The sequence below is a fragment of the Apteryx rowi genome, unplaced genomic scaffold (genome assembly GCF_003343035.1).
Source record: "Apteryx rowi isolate R43461 unplaced genomic scaffold, aptRow1 scaffold_681, whole genome shotgun sequence".
Lineage (NCBI taxonomy): Eukaryota > Metazoa > Chordata > Aves > Apterygiformes > Apterygidae > Apteryx > Apteryx rowi.
The window spans coordinates 169086-187218 of NW_020450962.1; the positions used below are offsets into that span (position 1 = coordinate 169086).

The 18133-nt window shown below is 45.2% G+C and overlaps 1 protein-coding gene across 3 annotated transcripts in view; it reads left to right on the forward strand.

Annotated features, from left to right (window-relative positions):
* The first annotated feature begins 8632 nt into the window (after positions 1–8632).
* Positions 8633–18133, forward strand: part of ANAPC1 (anaphase promoting complex subunit 1) — a 42453-nt gene continuing 32952 nt past the window's right edge. For all 3 annotated transcript variants that reach the window (XM_026086115.1, XM_026086116.1, XM_026086117.1), the window contains exons 1-12: positions 8633–8845; positions 10294–10455; positions 10639–10690; positions 10873–10982; positions 11712–11794; positions 13365–13438; positions 13586–13731; positions 14426–14646; positions 15301–15510; positions 16631–16726; positions 17195–17285; positions 17390–17455. In XM_026086115.1, coding sequence (XP_025941900.1) covers positions 8633–8845; positions 10294–10455; positions 10639–10690; positions 10873–10982; positions 11712–11794; positions 13365–13438; positions 13586–13731; positions 14426–14646; positions 15301–15510; positions 16631–16726; positions 17195–17285; positions 17390–17455 — 1524 coding nt within the window. The remainder of the gene's footprint in view (positions 8846–10293; positions 10456–10638; positions 10691–10872; positions 10983–11711; positions 11795–13364; positions 13439–13585; positions 13732–14425; positions 14647–15300; positions 15511–16630; positions 16727–17194; positions 17286–17389; positions 17456–18133) is intronic.

Below are 18133 nucleotides of genomic sequence, written 5' to 3' on the forward strand. Positions count from 1 at the left end.
GGGCAGCCCCTCCGCTGGGACGTGCCACGGGGACGCCCGGCACCGGGGCACGGGCACTGGGGCACAGGTACACCCGGCACCGGGGCACGGGCAGCCCCTCTGCTGGGACGTGGGCACTGGGACACTGGTACACCCGGCACTGGGACACGGGCACTGGGACAAGGATACAGCTGGCCCTGGGCCATGGGCACTAGGACACGGGTACACCCAGCACTGGGACATGGGCACTGGGACACAGGTACACCTGGCACTGGGACATAGGAAGCMCCTCTGCTGGGATGCGGGCACTGGGACACAGGTGCATCATACCCTGGGACACGGGCACTATGACACAAGTACACCCTGCACTGGGACACAGGCACTCGGACATGGTACACCGTGCACTGGAACATGGTGCACCATGCGCTGGGGCATGCCAGCTGAGCCCTGGGACATGGGCATCAGGCTCAGGGACATGGGTACATACCTCACTAGGATATTTGGGCACTGGGACATAGGTATATCCTCCTCTAGGATATAGGAATTTGGGCACTGGGATATTGTCACCCCCTGCAGTGGGACATGGGCTGCTGAGCACTGGGACACAGGGTCTTGGGCACTGAGACATGGGTACATCCTCCACCTGGATATGCTGATTTGGGCACTGGGACATGGGCACCCCTTGCACTAGGACATGGATACACCCTGCAATGTCACATGGATACCCAGTCATTGGCACACAAGCCCCAATGCTGGGGACAGTCATACAGAAGGTAGTACAGTTCACCAATCATTCCAGTTTCCTGAGGTAGGAGGACAGGCAGTCACGTTGTTTGGGCTTTATTTGTTGAAGTGCTTTTGTGGGGGATGTTTCCTCTCCGCAAGCCCAGCTGGAGCCCCAGGACCCCAGGACCCTGGCCTGGTAGACCAAGAGAGATATCTAGGCCATCTTCCACCAAGCTTACATGCTGGGCTTGATCCCTGTAAAATGCTGGGAGCAATCACTGCTGCTTAGGACAAGAGTTTGTCTTTCAGTTGTCCAGGGATGAACAACTTCTCTATACATGGGGACTAGTTTTATCTCCAGGAGGGTATTTACAGCTGTACCTCCATGTTGGGAAGACTGGCTCTTTTCTTTCTCACCTTCTCCCCCTGCAGAGCACCACATCTAGTTGGATATCCAGACAGACTGGGACATTGCTGCCTGGTGAGGCAGATGCACCACCCTGTGCTGCAGCCTGGGAAGAGTACGGTGTGATGAAAGAAGGGCAGTGGCTTTCATCGGTTCCTTTTCATTCTCCTGGACGAGAATAGCAGGACAAGAGCAGACAGAGATAAAACCAGGCCATAATTAGAAAAGGAGGAAGAGAAAGAAGTCAAATGAAACCAGTGTGCGATATAGGCCCTTTGCTGTAAGGGGAGATGTAATGAGAACAAGTGTCTCCTGATGGCACTGAAAGGAAATGAGGGACTTTCTGGGTATTTGAAAAGAGCCTGTCATTCCTTTTGGGGAAGACAAAACCTTGAGGACCATGCAAGTCTTTGAGAATCAAGCCCTTGGTCCCAAAACCATGGGAGTTGCCACTGGGCTAGGGATCCCCACTGCTCTTTGCTCACTTGGCCCGAGGCATTCAAGCTCCCACATCACTATGGAAAAAGGTTTTGCTCCTTCCTGGATTAGATGGGCCAGGTGGCAGAGGTTGACAAGAGGACATGCAGGTCCAAGAAACTCATCTCTGTCTGGCCTAGATTATTTGCTTGCGTGTCTTTGTTGGTCTGCATGCTGGACATGCTTGAAGAGGTTGAAACAAGTTATATCAAAACCATCAGCATTTCATCCACCATAAATGGGAAGGGATTGCGATCTGGGAAATGGGCAGCCAGTCTTGACTGGCTTATACTTGACTAGACTCTGTGTATTTTTCTGCTGAAATCTCTCTGTTCCTTGTACATAAAATTCTCTGAAACTATTAAACTATTACACAAGTGTAATTTTCTTCCAGAAACTCCATAGAGTCTTCTCATAGCTTTGCAGAAGAATGAAGGTACTAAAAGAGATGTATGTTTTGTTCACTTCCAACTAAAAAAGCATCAGTACACCATGAAAATAGGTAGTGAAAAGACAGCTCTGTGTTGATGCTGCTTATTTCTATTAGTGTGTAATTTATAATGAGAGCTGGGAAGGGTAGTACACTTCTCAGGCTACTAGAAACAAAAGAACTGTATGAACTCTGCTCCAAATGGGAAGAAAAAATGTCTAAGTTCAGTGAAAAGAGAACAAATTATTTCCAGACTTCTTTGATTTGCAAAGCTGCTTATTCATTGCATATTCTCAGGCCCTGGTGACAGAGACTGAATTTCCCCTTCACTGCCTCTTTCACTCCAGACCAACCTCTAACATCTTGAAGTGATCAGAAGCTAAGAAAGGGCGCGTGTCACTGGAGGCCCAGATTAAAGGGGAGAAGAAAAATGTATTACAGCTGCTGCAAGAAGACTAAACATCTTCAGTGGTGCTGAAGAGCTATTCCCTTCCTTGCAAGTTCAGCAGTGTTACTTTTGCTCCAGATTTTGAGTGAATTCCCCATGCATTCAATGTCACTCAAGAGTAAAGAGGAGACTGGGGGACAGGAATTTGTCCCCCCCGTCTTTCTAGGCTGGCTCTTGGAAATCACAACATGAGCCTGTCATTTGTGGGTGCTCTTTCATCTGGCTATGCTTCCCATTGCTGCTGTCTTTGTGATATTTGGGAACAAAGCAATGGAAGAGCTTTTGTGGGCTATGGAGTGGAAACATCTCCTCACATAGGGACCACATCATGTAATTGGCCCTGCTAACATCTATTTGGATTAGGGAGAGGAAGCAGGACCAATTTTTACTAAAGAGGAGGGAGAAAAAAAAAAAACAAGGAAAACACATGGGCACCTAAAGAGGATTTTAACAGCTCTTTAAAATCCCTTAATTTGGGTCACTTATTTACAGTAGGTTGGTTTCTGTCAGCACTGGTGTAAATTGGTGTCTGGAGCTGGTGTCTGTAGCTCAATATGATTTGTTTCAGTTCATTTGGGTGCAGTTTGACATGAAAAAGATGCTGGTGCATGGAGGGGAAGGAAGAAACAGGGACCAGGGGAGAAAGTCTCATGCAGAGATCATGATATCACGATATGAAAGGCAAGGAACCAGCCAGCATGAGCCGCCCTGGGAATGAATCTGACCACTTTGCCTGCTCTTGGGCTTGGTGACACACAACCTCCATTTTCCCTCAGCATATTGCCAAAGGATGGCAATGTTAGTCTTTGGCCTCTACCACAGCGAATGTGGAAAGCCCTCTCCTTCCAAAAGGAAGCTTGGCTGTTAGATTTCTGACATTCATGTCTAACTTCATGCATAGATAAATTCATGAATTACTCCTTTCCCACTGAGAGGTTTGTGCTGACAATAGTTTCATTTCCTTCCTTGTCATTTTAAGGGCATACAAAATATAAGCTCAGTATCAGTAACCCTGTTTGGGTTGCCTTGATACTTTCTACTATACAGCACGTCTTTCCATCATTTAAAGTTTTGCCAGATTCCAACAGTTAGTGCTGAAACGTACCAGCGCATGTACATTATATGTTTGTTCAGAATGATTTTGGTTTTCTCAGGTTGTTTCCAAGACCAGAGCTCTGGACAATGAATTGTTTCAGACTTGATGGCCTTTTCTCAGAGAAGATGAAGTATTTCCATGTTTCAGAGCCCAAACTCAACATTTGCCAGGAAGCTGCACTCAAGTGGGTAGTGTTTTTGGTCCCAAAGTACCTGTGTGGTCAGACTCGCAAGATCTCCCCAAATATCATCTCCTGTTCCCACTGTCTCCAGTGGTCTTTCCTTTTAGGGCTAGGCATCAGCTAACATTTGGCTCTGAAAAATACCTCACAGCCATTCCTGGGAAGTGGAAGAAGAAAAAAAATCAACTGATGTCAAAGGAACAAGGACTGAAATAAAGGGAAAATCTTTATTTGTCAGAGGACAGACCATAAGAGAGGAAAACAAAAGCTGACTGACTTGTCTGAGTTTCAGGATATGTTTCTGAACCAGCTAAACCAGTTGTGCTTGCAGCTCTCCAGGTGATACAGTATAGCACAGACCATGCTGGAGAGTGTGGTCTCCAAAGGAGAAGGGGAGAGTGCCTTTAAAACTGCGCAGATATCAGCAGTTTCTGAGTCCCTGTTTCATCCTTTGGCTCTCCAACACAAAGATTATCATATCTACATGGTGTGTTCAGGACTTCTCCCTGAAAAGGGGCCAGTGCCCTTTGAGTCCTAATTTGCTACTGTGTTTGTATACATATGCACAGAAACAAACACACACACACATGCAGAGTCCTGTTTGTGGGTGCACGGATGCAGATCTTTATCATCATAGGCCTTCTGCTGCTTTATGAGAAGTTATAATCGCCGTTTGGTAACATCAACAGTTCCACAGGTATTCTCAGCTTTCTCTTAAGCAGTATCTCAGCAAGCTTTATATGAGCTTTCATAAGTGCCCGGGAATGTAGTGGTGCCAGAATTTGATCCTTCAGGTTTTTTTGCAATTTCATTTCACAGCATTGACGACATTTCTTCACAAGACCATTCAGAGACTTTGGACTCAACGTAATATGTATGAAATCAGATCGTTTAGCAGAAATGCAACTCTCATAGCAATCGGGTTGTGGGATGTTATTTGCTGTTACCACTTGCTATTACTGTATTTTCATTTTCCTTTTGTTAAATCTCCTCTTTCCTTTTTTTCTGCTTCCTCTTTGTATATATATATATATTTTTTCTATTTGCAGAGACTTCTTTTAAATAGCAAACTCTTTTAGTGACATGTTTTTAGCTCAAGGTAGATGTCCCATTTGTGTTAAATGTTATATCCTGGTCACAGGATGCAGCTCTCAAACAATTTGCACAGAGAAAACTAAATGTTTTTTGCTGCTAGGAAAATACTCCTTTTTCTTTCTTCTGCTTTCTTTGGGCACATTGTGCATGCTGTGTCTCTTTCTAGGCACGTTCTGTCCCTTTTCTCAGCTGTTTCTTCCTACGCTAATTTCTCCTGGTCTGCAGACAATTTTGCAAAAGCAGAAGCCATCTCCAAAGGCTGGACACTGGCTAAAACTTTCTTAGTTTTGAGCCCTGTGCATTCTATCTTGCCCACAAAGTCGTTGTTTGTATTTCACAGTCCTACTGGTGCAAACACCTCCATCTGTCTTTATATGGAAATCTGGTCCTTTGCTCTGTAGATCCAGGCTACCATTTCTTCTGGCTGTCTTTCTTCCTGTCAGAAGTTGTGATATGATTTGAAAGCACTCTGCAGGCTGGTGAACCCTTACCACTTCTGCTCAATTTGGTTTTCCCCAGCAGGCTTCTCGGTTCTGAGAAAATGATTATCATTATTGTCATGACTTGAACTAAGGATTCTCAAAACCACTTGTTTGACCTGTGGTCTCAAATATGCTTTCAATGCTTCCTCAGCTTCTCCTGCTTTTGATTTCTCATGTGAAACTGGTATCTTCCAGTTTCTGTCAGGCTATTTCTTAAATGTTTTGTTCTTTCTCTTTTGATTATTGTCTGTTAAACAAATGCAACACCTATAAGTCTATAATTCAAAAAGAAATAAGTGACTGTATCTCCCTCAGTCTTCCTGTCAGCTCCTTTTGCATTTTGTACAGGTGCTAAGAAAAAAAAAAAGCATTCTCTGCTATACTACTTTGATATGAATGGAGAAAGCGTACCTCTGTAGCAATGTAGCCAGCAACACCCTCTTGTTTAGGTGTGCTATTATAAATGTGAGAGTTAAAGAAAGGAGCTCACATTACAATGTATAAATGATTGAAAATGCTGCAGGCTAGCCTTGCTTACTGTGGACATGCCTGCATGGTACAGACGGCTCTCTGTATATGTTGCAGTGTCTGCAAGATGGGCAGACTAATAGCATGGTGATGACCTCATAGGTGTAACTTGTTCTTAACAGAATACAAATAATCTGATTTCCCTGCTAGATTTTGGCAGCTGAGTACGTGCCAAATTCCAGAGAACTATTTCTGCATGTTGTGCTGTGGCACAGCAACCAAGGCAGAATAGCAGGTGTTGGGAGCCAAAATGGCCTAATTACACACAGATGATGTTTGGTTATATATAAATGCATGCAAACACATCATTCCTTTGGAGCATGGGAAAATCTGGTTGTCCTTATGTGAAAAGCCATGCTAACTGCCTGACACCTAGTGCTGGTAGACAGAGATGCAGCTGTGAAGGTTTCAGCATCCTCAGCCTTAGCTTTTACAAAAGTCACAGGCTGTCTCTGCACAGATTCAAGAATGACTGTGGACGATACAACACCTTTTGCACTCAAGGCAAGAGACTAGCCACCCCAGATACTGACCACAGGTGTGTAAGGGGCTGGATTTTTAGCTGGTGTAAGTCGGCAGAGCTCAGACTTCCAAGGAGCTATGCTAATCCATATCACATAAGCATCTAAAATTTGTGAAGGAGATTGTACAACATGCCTGTTGATGACTGCAAGGTAGCAGGGGTCTGGGAGGCCTTGCCAGTCCTGTGTATATGTCTAAGGTACATTGTATTTCCTTTTTTAAGTACCATGCCTGGAAGCAGCTGCCCATAGAGTACTCTGGGGTTTACAGGGTGGGGTTTACATGCACTCCTTGTATCCATCAGTACAGCTGATCTTGACCTGACAGTACAGCTCTGGTGATGCTCCACCAGAATGCAAACAGATAATCAGTTCCTGTTCACAGTCAGGAAACCTCTCTCCCCTGTGAAACACCCATTTGCTCCTACCCTCTGTTTCCTATGCCACAGCCAATCATTTATCCATGAGATGACCTTCCCTTTTGTGTCATGGCTGCTTAGTTTCTTAATGAAAGCATTAAAAGTCATCTAGGGTTCCAGCCAATCTGGAGCAGTTTCTCCATTTTTAAAGTGTTTCCTCTTCTCTGTTGCTGGGTGAAAGACTCCTATGTTTGGGAGGAAAGGACCTTAAGTAAGCACCTTGGCCCATCCTGAGCCTCATGCATGCAGAACACAGTCCCTGCGCTGGAGCCACAAAGCAATCTCTAGGGCTCGGTGCTTCCTCCTGCTAAGAGCTTGGCAGGGAGTCCCATCAGCACCCTAATACACAGAGGGATCTCAGATGCCAAGAGGAAACCCTCAAGAAATTTTAACAACAGATCTAGTACTCTCCATTTAATCCATGATARATTTATATGGCAGAATAACCAGAGTGTTAAAAACATTTAGAAAGAAAAAGGCTATTTCAGTGACAGCGTCCTTCTGAGTGCCAGCAGAGGCTGCAGTATTGCAGCAAAAGTGACTGTGAACTTGAGCAGCGTCATGCAGTTGAACAGTGCTGTACTGAGAAAGTCCTGTTTACTCCTGGAAAAAGGAAGGCAGAGAGAGCTGACCAGAAAGCAACAGACCCCCAGTGTTTCCTTGTTCCCACAGCATTTGGGCTACTGATCAGCTAAGGCTTACAGTTCAGCCCTATACTGAAGACTGGGGATGAAAAGCTTGCGAGTGCATATACTCCTACCTGAAACAGAATGATAGAAGCAAATCGGACAGCTATGGGAGAAATGTACATAATTTTGGGGCACTTTTTGTCTGTGGATGTTCACTCCAATCTGACCATCACAGTCCCTAGTATGGATGTTTCCAGCATGCTAAGTTACTGGACAGACGCTGTGAAACCCTCAGGCTGTCTACTGCTGTTTTGTAGCTCACATGTTCTTTGTTTCAAAGTGTGGCAACGCAAGCCAGTCCCTTGATGAAGACAACTTGTTGAGGATGAAATGAATCTTAATGGTTAGTACTGTTGGCGTTAGCTGCCTTGGCTAGCAAATGGGATCTGGAAATAGCTGCAATCCTGCCCTGACTCTTTGCAGAGAGCCTGGACTGAGAGTAGCCTTGATGCAATGCCTGCTGAAATCGCATGCCAGCGATGCTGCCTGGAAGATGGAGATGGCTGTACCACCCAAGCAAGGCCCTTTGGAAACACCGCTCAGCTACTCAGTTGTGCCATGACTACCCTTCCTCCTCAGGAGCCCACAGACCCGGCACGCTCCGGAGCCGGGAAGAGACGGCTGCGTGGCGGCGGGAGGAATGGAGGAAGGCTCCAGCGAGCGCGCGTGCGGGTCTGAAGCCGGTTTTCCCTCAGCACGGCAGCTTTTAGCAGACACGGCCGCAGCCCCGCAGAGGCCCCTGGCAGGGCTCAGCTCTGGTCCTGGGGCCTGAGGCCATCGCCCGGGCGGCCCGAGGAGGAAAGCGCACAGCCCCCGGAGCCGGCTGCGGCGCCTCCCCGCCCGACCGCGGGGGGACAGCCCTGCCCCGCCGCGGCGCCATAGCCGCGGAGAAACCCTCCGACGGCCCCGCCGCCCCGCCCGCCATTTCCCTCCCGGCCCCCTCGGCGTTGTCATGGCGCCGCGCCCCGTCCCGCCGCGCCGCGCGGGGTTGTGGGAGCGCCAAGATGGCCGCGCCCATGTGAGGAGAAGCCGCCGCTGCCGCTGCCGCCGCCGCCGGAGCCTGGGCTCGGCCCTGCCAGGGGCCTGCCGGTGTGGGGGGGTGCTTAACCGTGCGCCTCGTCTCCGTTGCAGAAATAATGTTGATATCGGGCCCCCATGTCGGACAAGTGTGAAGAGAGGGCGACGATGATTGCGGCCGGGGACCTGCAGGAGTTCGCCCCTTGCGGCCGCCAGCACTGCCAGCGCCACCCGCACGCCCTGACCCTGCAGCTGCGGCAGCTGCAGCCGGCCTCCGAGCTCTGGTCCTCGGACGGCGCCGCCGGCCTGGTGGGCTCCCTGCAGGAGGTCACCATCCACGAGAAGCGCAGGGTAGCGTGGCGGGCGCGGGGCGGGCGGCTCCGGCAGCCGCCTGCGGGACTACCCTAAAAAAAAAAAATATATATATATATATATATGTGTGTGTGTATTTATATATATATATATGGGGGGTGGGGGTGGGGCAAGGGGCCGGGGAACCTCTTTCTGCTTTTCGTAGTTTGTCGTGCTCAGGCCGCGGACTCTCCTCTAAACTCTGCCTCTTGTCCGAGCTCTGTCCCCGCGATGCCGAGCTGGGATCGGGCGGCCACAGCTCAGGGAAGAGGTCTTAAGCGGTTGCTGACGGTCCTTCAAAGCAGCACCGGCTAAAAAGAACCCCAACCAACTCAAGCAAACCAGTGAAGTGTTGGGTGTCATCCGCACGGAGAGCGTAAAGCCTCTGCGCGCCCCATTCAGCACGGGTCCGACACCCCTGCGCTCCTCCCAAGGGCGCAGAGGAGCTAGAAAAGGGCCCCCCCCCCCCCAAGGGGTCTGGGCAGCTGCCCCACGAGGAGAGGCTAGGGAGACCGCGACCCCCCGTTTTAAAGGGGAACAGGGAGGAGGGATACAGTGAAGGTTTACAGGATAAGAAGGGTGAATGTAGAGCTGCTGCCCCCCAAATTACATGGTAGTGAGGGAACCGGAGGGGCACCTGCTGAAATTAATGAGAAATTGGTTTAAAGCAGATGCTAGAAACTACTTCTTTACCCACAAAAAAAAGAGAGAACTTATGGAACTAACTGCCACAGAAAGTTGTGGAGGCAGACAGCACCATACAGCTCCAAAAAGGGTTAGACAGCAGGCCCATAAATGGACACTAAATAGAACAGGAAGAGAACAAGCCCTCTAATGCGGTGGTTACGGATAGCAGCGGGATAGAGAGCAAGAAGTGGCCAGGCTCGGGCACTTTCCCTAAATAGCTTTTCTTGCTGATGCTGTTGGAGATGATGGGTAGATGGACCATCGGTCTGACCCCATCGGGTGTTGCTTGCAGTCGGTCCTGTTTGTGTTATTCAGAAACAACAGGCTGCTAGCTGGTGCACCGAATCCGTTGTACTTGCTGACAGCAGTGAAGCAGGATGCTCCTGAAGGGTGCTTCTTGGATTTAGCGCTGGAGGCAGAGTGAGAACAGCAGGCACAGCGCTTGCTAATAAAGACTTGTTTTTATTCTTCGTCTGTCCCACTATGTCAAATTACTTTCTTCTGGCTTTGACTGTGGGACCTTTTTTTCTTTTTTTTAAAAAAAGGGAGGAAGCAGGGAAAAAATCAGGAGTGCAAACCAATGCTTATTCTGCTTTTCAGTAGCTTCCAAAAATCTTAACTTGATTTGGTCAATTTATTTAAAAAGTAAAGTCATCACTTAAAAATGATCATTGAGAAATTATCACCAACCACTGCTTATTAGATTATTGTCCTGCTATTGATTGAATCTTGTAACTTTTCCTAAAATTCTTGGTTTTCAGGAAAGCTGGCAGTTGAGGAAAGGTGTCAGCGCTGTTGGGGAAGAAGTGGACTATGATGAAGAGCTGTATGTGGCCAGCAATATGGTCATTTGGAGCAAAGGAAGTAAAAACCAAGCATCTACTGTTTATAAGGCTTTCACTGTTGACAGTCCTGTCCTACAGGTACGAATATGTGGAAAGGTAGCAATTGAATGAATGCATGTTAGCTAAAGGATACTAGCTGACCATTTTCAAAAGGTGCTTCAGGGTTCTAAGGTGGGTTTATTTTATGAAATACAGAAAGATCGAATTCAATAGTAACATCAGATTGTTCTTCAGAAATAATTGTATTGTATTTGGCTTTAGGCCTTATGGTGTGACTTCACTATACCCCAGGAAAAATCTGAAAAATCTGAAGGTAAGTTTTATGCTTATTTTAATGCTGAGCAAATACTTCGAATTTAGTTTGCTTGGCACGAGAAGTTTAGTCATCAAGAACTGCTATGTTAAGAACCCCCTTTCCCCCCAGAACAAGTTTATATTTTGTATATAGGAGATATCTAAGGAAATACAGAAACTTCACTGTGTGTTTTTCCCCAGTTTCAGGTAGCAATGAAATAGTAGAGAAATGTATCTGCATATTGCAGAACTCGTGTATAAATGTGCATAGCATAGAGGGAAAGGATTACATTGCTGCTTTACCTTTTCAGGTACGTGCTTTATTTATTTTTTTTTCCCTAAATAAAGTCCATTTATCTGGTTGTAGAGGATATTGGGGTGGGGAGGCATATATGAAGCTATTGTCGGTGACTGCATGAATTCTTCATTCCAGAGGGTGAATGTGACAAAGCTGATTAAAGCGTGACTTTGTAGTTGGGTGTTAGCATACTTCATTCTAGTCCTGCCTATAGCCTACTTGAAAAGAACTGAAAACTCCTGTGGAGTTATCTAAGAATGTTTTGTTATACTGATGTCCTGTACTTTGAGGGTTCTCAGGCATTGTAATGATGGGTCACAGAGCAAGTTTTTTTGATGAAATAACAAAACCTTAGAAGCTTGCCCAAAGGAATGGACCTATGAGAATTGGAGTCTATCAAGAATATTCACCTGATTCATTTTGCTAGCTAAGGTATGGGTGGCAACAGGCTGTGAGATGGAGATTAAACTTAAACTGCTGCAGCCATTTCTACATGATTGCAAGGTCGCAGACTTAGACAAGTCTGTTATGTTATCAGATCTGAATAGTAACAGCAGTCAGATGTAGGATGTGGGAAAGCACAGGTATGCCATCCTCATAGTTTGAGAATGGGCTCTGATTTACATTACACTCCTATCAAAAAAAGCCTTAACATCTCACTTTGTTATAAGAAGATATTCAGACATGCAATGTAGTAAGAACTTGATTTATTTGTCATAAATATGTTTTTAATTTTTTATAGGTGGCAAATGTCTGGCCAACAAAATATGGTTTGTTATTTGAGCGCAGTAGTTCTTCACATGAAATGCCTCCAAGTCCACCCAGGTATGTAGTTAGTGGCTTTTGACTGTTTCATTATAGACTGTTTGCTACTCTAATGTATGAGTGCAAGAGCTGAAGAGCGATAATGAAAGGGTCCGTGTGATTCTCAGCGACAAGTGAACTTAGAAGTTGGGTGAAACATCATGAACTTGCAGGAAGGGGCTGTATACTAACAGCCATAACTCTGTATCTGATATTATGTTGTCTTAAGAACTAGTTGGGAGTGATGATCCTGGGAACAGGGTATGGGAGGCAGGTAGGGTATTACTAACCCAATTTCATTACGGTTTGTCCTGGAATTAGTTCCAGGCTGTGAATTTGATGGTTCATTGAGGGACTGTTGTGGAGAAATTGTTTTCTCTCGGCTGCAAAATGCTTTGAATAGATAGAGCATCCCTCCCTGATGTCAGCTGTCTCCGCTGCCCAATCTCCTCCACATATTTGGTTAGGGTTGCAGACCCTGTGCTTCATGGCTGGACATACAGCCGAGAGACAGAATAAAGAGTTGGTTGGTATGCTGATGAGCAGCCTGAATATCTGTTTGCTCTCTCTTGGACTTTGTGTCCATCCTAGGCACTGTGATTCTCTAGTCCTTGGAAAAGTTGGGATTAAAAGTAGAGATCTTCAAAATGTTCAAGAGGGGATCACCTGAAAAATCTTTGCTCAAGCTAACTGAAGTGGGTATTCCATTTTAATTTTAGTACCAGCTTAAATGTTAGCTTAGATGGCCTATTCAGTGTGTGGGTATGGTGCGTTCTCCACGTCTTATCAGTGGGGATAGTGAAGTGTCCTGGTCCAGTTAAGAACTGAGTTAGGCAAAGAATTGGGAAACCTGCTCCATTGGATCTGAACCCCTGGCCATGGCTCAGGATCTTCCAGCCTGCTACCCCATGTTTTATTTCTGGTGGCTAGCAGTTGGCTACCTGCCTGCACTGGACCTCTTTGTGGTCCAATAAAGAGTAAAGTTGCACCAGTCCCAGGCTTTCCTGCTCTCTGGTGCTTTGCAAAAATCCTGGTTGACTGTACTCAATCTGGCCTTCCACAAAAATTCCCCTTTTGCTCCTGCCACCATCAATGGTTGGCTTGATTGCTACCCTGTGTTAGATGAAAAATTACCTCAGGGATGTCTGCTGGACTGGGACCCTGGGGAGCTGTGGAACCCAAGCTCTTCAGTCGAGTCAGGGTTAGAAGAACTTTCTCCTCTTCCTACTACTGTATCACCTTTTTTCCCAGGCCTCAGAGAATCATCGTAACTCAGCTGGTGCTAGCTCTGTTCATTTGGGCCAGCCAAAGTCTCTCATGTGGCCAGCAGGTGGGGTCATTCTCCAGTGCTGTGAGAAGACACGAACCAAGACCAAGTCATCCTGTTTGATATACCACTCTTTGACTTATTCAATGAATCCAGCAAGCTCCCGTTAATGTAATATATGTCTCTGTGTTAGATTTCAGGTTCTGACTTTGTTAAGGTCTGAGGAGCTGTTTTGGAATCACAGCAGATGTACCAGCTACAAGAGRGAGCAACTACACTTTGTAAAATTTGTTTTTGAACATATTTTCTTCTGTTTATTTCCAGAGAACCTTTGCCTACTATGTTCAGCATGCTACATCCATTAGATGAGATAACGCCTCTTGTCTGCAAGTCTGGAGGTAGGTTTACATCTTTAGATGTGTCACTTGGAGTCCATCAGTGTGGCAGAGGGTATGAAAAATGCCAGCCCTGTAATTGATAATGCTGCTACAGAAATGATCCTATTGCCTTAATTGAAATTAACCTGATCACTGTGTCTTTATCAGGTGTGTTTGGCTCTGCCAGAGTGCAGTATGTTGCTGATTACACCTTGAGGATTGTATTTCTCAATGCTGAACCTTCCATCATGATGACGTATGATACTGTTCAGAGTTTACACACTGTTTGGGCTCTTCGTAGAGTAAAGCCAGAGGTACAAATTTATTGTTGACTAAACATCATTATTGAAAAACTTTAGTGTGTTTATACGCCCTTATGCATGTGTCTGTCAAAGTGCCTGATATTTGTGATTTATTTCATATAATAGGGTAAGATGTTAAAAAAGCAGATTCTTTCATGTGTTTGCCTGTATCACAGTCGGAGGATCAAGTTTCCCAATCGCTTATTGATACTAAATGCAAAGTTATAACTTGCGCAGTGGTGATAGTCATGCAGGATGCTGTGCTTATCATGATGTTACTTGCATGATACCAGAAGGTTTGGATTCTGCTTAAGCAGTTTTCTTCTCCAAGAAAAGCAATGACTTACTGCCCTGAAAACCAGAGGAGTAATTTCTCTGACTGTGAGGGAGAAGACATGGTTGGAAGGAGTAACTTCTACCTATGCATAAAAGGAAATAGCTTGAATAATCCCACCTCTTCTTCCATATGCCTCACGTGCACTGAGTGCAGGGCAGTAAGACTGCTCCCTGGCATGTTTGCATGGACTCAGTGAGGAGTCTTAGTTTAAAGTAGTCTGAAATTAGAGCAGAAGATTGAACAGCTCTGGCAGCAGCTTGGTCCGAAGATGTAGCATCTACTTGTTGAAAGAAGCTGTTTGAGTGTCTTCCTGGCTGTGTTGTTGCTTGTATGTTGTTTGTGCACAGAGCACTCTGTTTTCTCTCCCAGGAGCAGAACACAGTGCTGAAGTTTGCCGAACAGATGGGCACGCCGCAGCATGTGGCCACCAGCAGCTCTTTGACCGCTCATCTCAGGAGCCTTTCAAAAGGCGACTCTCCTGTGGCTTCCCCTTTCCAGAACTACTCGTCTATTCACAGCCAGAGCAGATCCGTGTCATCACCCAGCATGCAGTCCCGCTCACCATCTATCTCCAACATGGCTGCTTTGAGGTGAGTGCTGAACATACTGTGAAGACAGACAATGCCAAAAGAATAGGAGCTATAGAATAGGCGGTACACCTTGTATTGCTGTCTTTTTCTCTGATCTTACAGTTCTCTTCGTCTGAGGTGTATGTGCCTCCATTCTCACAGCACCTGAAAGCCTCCTGGGGATGCTCTTGTGAGCCGAGTGTGTTATTATCCCCACAGTACAAGAGGGTAACTGGTGTGCGTTAGCCAGAGAGACTGTCCTCTGGTCACACAGCCGGTCAGTAGGGCAGTTGGGAATTATCTGCAGGTCTTTAGAGTCCCAGGAGAGTTTTCAGTTAGTATTTTTGAAACAAATTGTATTTAGAAGGAACAGGTGGGGGTGGATTTTTCACAGAATGGCCCGCACAACTAAAATGTTGGTTTTCTTTCTGTTGAAATCTCATCTATTGGATTCAGACAGAGATGTTTGGAACTGAATTAGAGAATTGTTTTCCTATGCCAGGGTGTATTGCTAAAGGAAGCTAATACTGAACTAGCTACTTTCTTGGGTTTGGGTGAGGGGGTTGCTTTGTTTTCAAATTCTCTGCCACTGTATGAGCTCCCAAGCTTAACAGGAATTCTGTAAGTGCTTTTGTAAGTCCACATTTCAGTAGTGTTTTATGTCTTGGTTTGCAGCCGCTCTCACTCCCCTGCCCTGGGAGTGCACTCTTTCTCAGGAGTGCAGAGGTTCAACTTTTCCAGTAACGCTCAGTCACCGAAGAGGCACAGTATTACCCATTCTCCAAACAGCACTTCCAGTGATTCCTTCCTTATACCAGAAACTGAACCAATTGTTCCAGAGCTGTGTATAGATCATCTGTGGACAGAAACCATCACAAACATGAGGTTAGGTGCTTGTGTTTGGATTTCAGAGGTTCTGGATTTCCACTGGGGAAAAAATAAATTAAAATGACAGCCTGTTTTGATGTATGCTTTTTGCAAATGGTGCCTTCTTAAAATGGATGAGTGGACTTGTACTTCCAAGTCTCTTTTTGTTTTGTTTTTTTTTTGTTTGTTTGTTTGTTTGTTTTTAAATGATGCTCAAAGTGCCTAGCTCTGCTTTGAAAAGGGGATTAGGCACTGGGAACAGTTTTACTTGTTGTGTTACTCTGGCTCATGGCCCTCTGTGCTGGAGAGTGATTTTGTGAGGTATCTCAAGCAAAGTAGGTTCAAACCTGATCATTGCTTTGGGTTTTTGTAATCTTTTAGGTGGAGTGCCTTTTTCTCCATCACCACCAAAAGGGGTGTAGTGCACATAAGGGCTTTGTCTTATTTCTGACTGAGTTAAAACGTATCTCTAGAGCTGTAGAAGGTTCCTGTTTCCATTTGATCCAGCACAAGGAGGGGAGACAGAGAAACACCCTATAAATAGGGATTATACCCCTCTTTCTGCATGTCTGTTGGGGGAAGCTCATTCTAATTGTCAGAAAAGGAAGTGCAGCTTGAGGCCGGGGAGAGCCACCGACTGCCTCTGTGTTAGACTTACCTTTTTTGTTTGTATCAGACCGTAACTGTAACTTTGTATTTGCTCAAGTTCCTTAGCTGTTGTCTGTGCCAGTGTCAGTCTGCAGCATTGAATGTGAGATGGCTGATAGTGGCATATCTAGCAGTGAACTGTTCTGGTGTGCTGTGCAGATAACGCAGCTTTCAGTGGGCACGGCTGCCTGCAAGGAAGTATGACCATGGGTGGAATGCCAAACTGAAGCATAAAACTTAAGATTTAACTAGAGAATAAAGCCAATTAGCATGTGCTGTGCACACCAAAAAGTAGGGAATATGAAGACTGGGATGCTGGAAAACTAGTTTCTAGAGTAATGGCTGAAACAGACTGGCACATTCTGGCCACTTGATGCGCTGCTAACTGAAGTTCAGTGTGGCCCARCAGTTTATTGGACATCATGTTTTCCTCCATTAACATTTTTATAGTGGACCAAACACTCTGCTGATCACTGTGTCTTATTTACAGAGAGAAGAATTCCCAAGCATCAAAAGTGTTTATTACCACTGACCTCTGTGGGCAAAAGTTCTTGTGCTTTTTAGTGGAATCCCAGCTCCAGCTGCGGTGAGCATTCCCATGCATATCTTGGGGACAGCTGAACAAAGGGGAGCACTCTTAAAAATTACTAGCTAGATATGGGTTTTAACATACATATTCCCCCAGCTAGTGGAATCTGTAATGATAACATAAGGTACATCAGTCTGACTGTCATAAGACGTGTTTATAACCACAGTAGCATAGACAGTTTGGACTGAAATTGCAAGACAGCATTTGCTGTACTTTGAATGGTATTCTTATTTATTTCCAACTTTACCCTGTAGAAGTCCATTGGGGATTTTAATTAGACTACCAGAGTAAAAGTAAGTTGATTAGCAGGGCAAAACAAGCAAAGAAAGGAGGAAGGAATCAGCTATACCACAATAAAAGTAACTGCAACATGCAACACAGCTTTAATTTTCTGTCTTCTTTCTATAAGACCAGATAGAAGAACAGTCCTTTTATATGTTTCCTGTTGTTTTCTCAAATCTTTAGCTGTGTGAAATTTCAGGAGAGTAACGATAAGTCACAGTTGATCTTTGGTTCTGTCACCAATATTCAAGCAAAGGATGCAGCTCCAGTGCAGGTAGGTACCACTGTGGAGTATCTTTCTGCTTGTCACTTTTGTCATCTAATTGTCATCTTTTTACTTAAACACGAGGAGCTGAATATGATGCTTGATTCTTACAGGGCATTGATACTTTGCTGGTTCTGGAAGGCAGCGGAAATCTAGTGCTATATTCTGGAGTGGTTCGGGTAAGTAACTGAATATACTCACAATTTTTCTGTCCCAAAATAAGTGTTTGAATCTTTGGTTACAAACTGGGCTGTGCAACGGGATGCTGTGTGCATCATACCTCATGAGGTTTCATTTTAAGCTACTGTAGAATGCTTCTCACTTGTGACTTACTTAGGAAGGTGGATGTGCCCTTGTATCAAGTGCAATTCATGTGCAGTGCTGGAAACACAGTTCTGAAGAATCATTGGCACCTTGTGGTACAATTAAATAATCCCTTGAGCTTGTTTTCTGTAGTAGCAAAAGATTAAAGTAATAAAATGCTTTTGAAAAAAGAAAATTTCAAGAATATTGAAAGTAAGGGTATCTCCTAAACTAAAAGTTTTCAAACTTCACTGTGGCAGGCCAGAAAGTTTTAGATGTCAAATTATCCTGCTTTACAAAGGGTTGTTATTAGGATGGGCGCAATGAAATCAAAATAATTAAAATTGTTTCTTTTAATTGTGGAGAGATGTACTGTGCTCCTTCTCTGTATACAGAAAACTTGGACACTGGAATTTGTACTTTTTGTTTGTTTGTTTTTTTTATGCCCTTTGAAAATAGGGCTTTCTCAGTGAAACCCTGCCAGAACTCTTAGTGGAAGTAGACCTGTGGCAATAATGACCTATATGGTACTTTTCCAGTGTGTTGTCATCTGA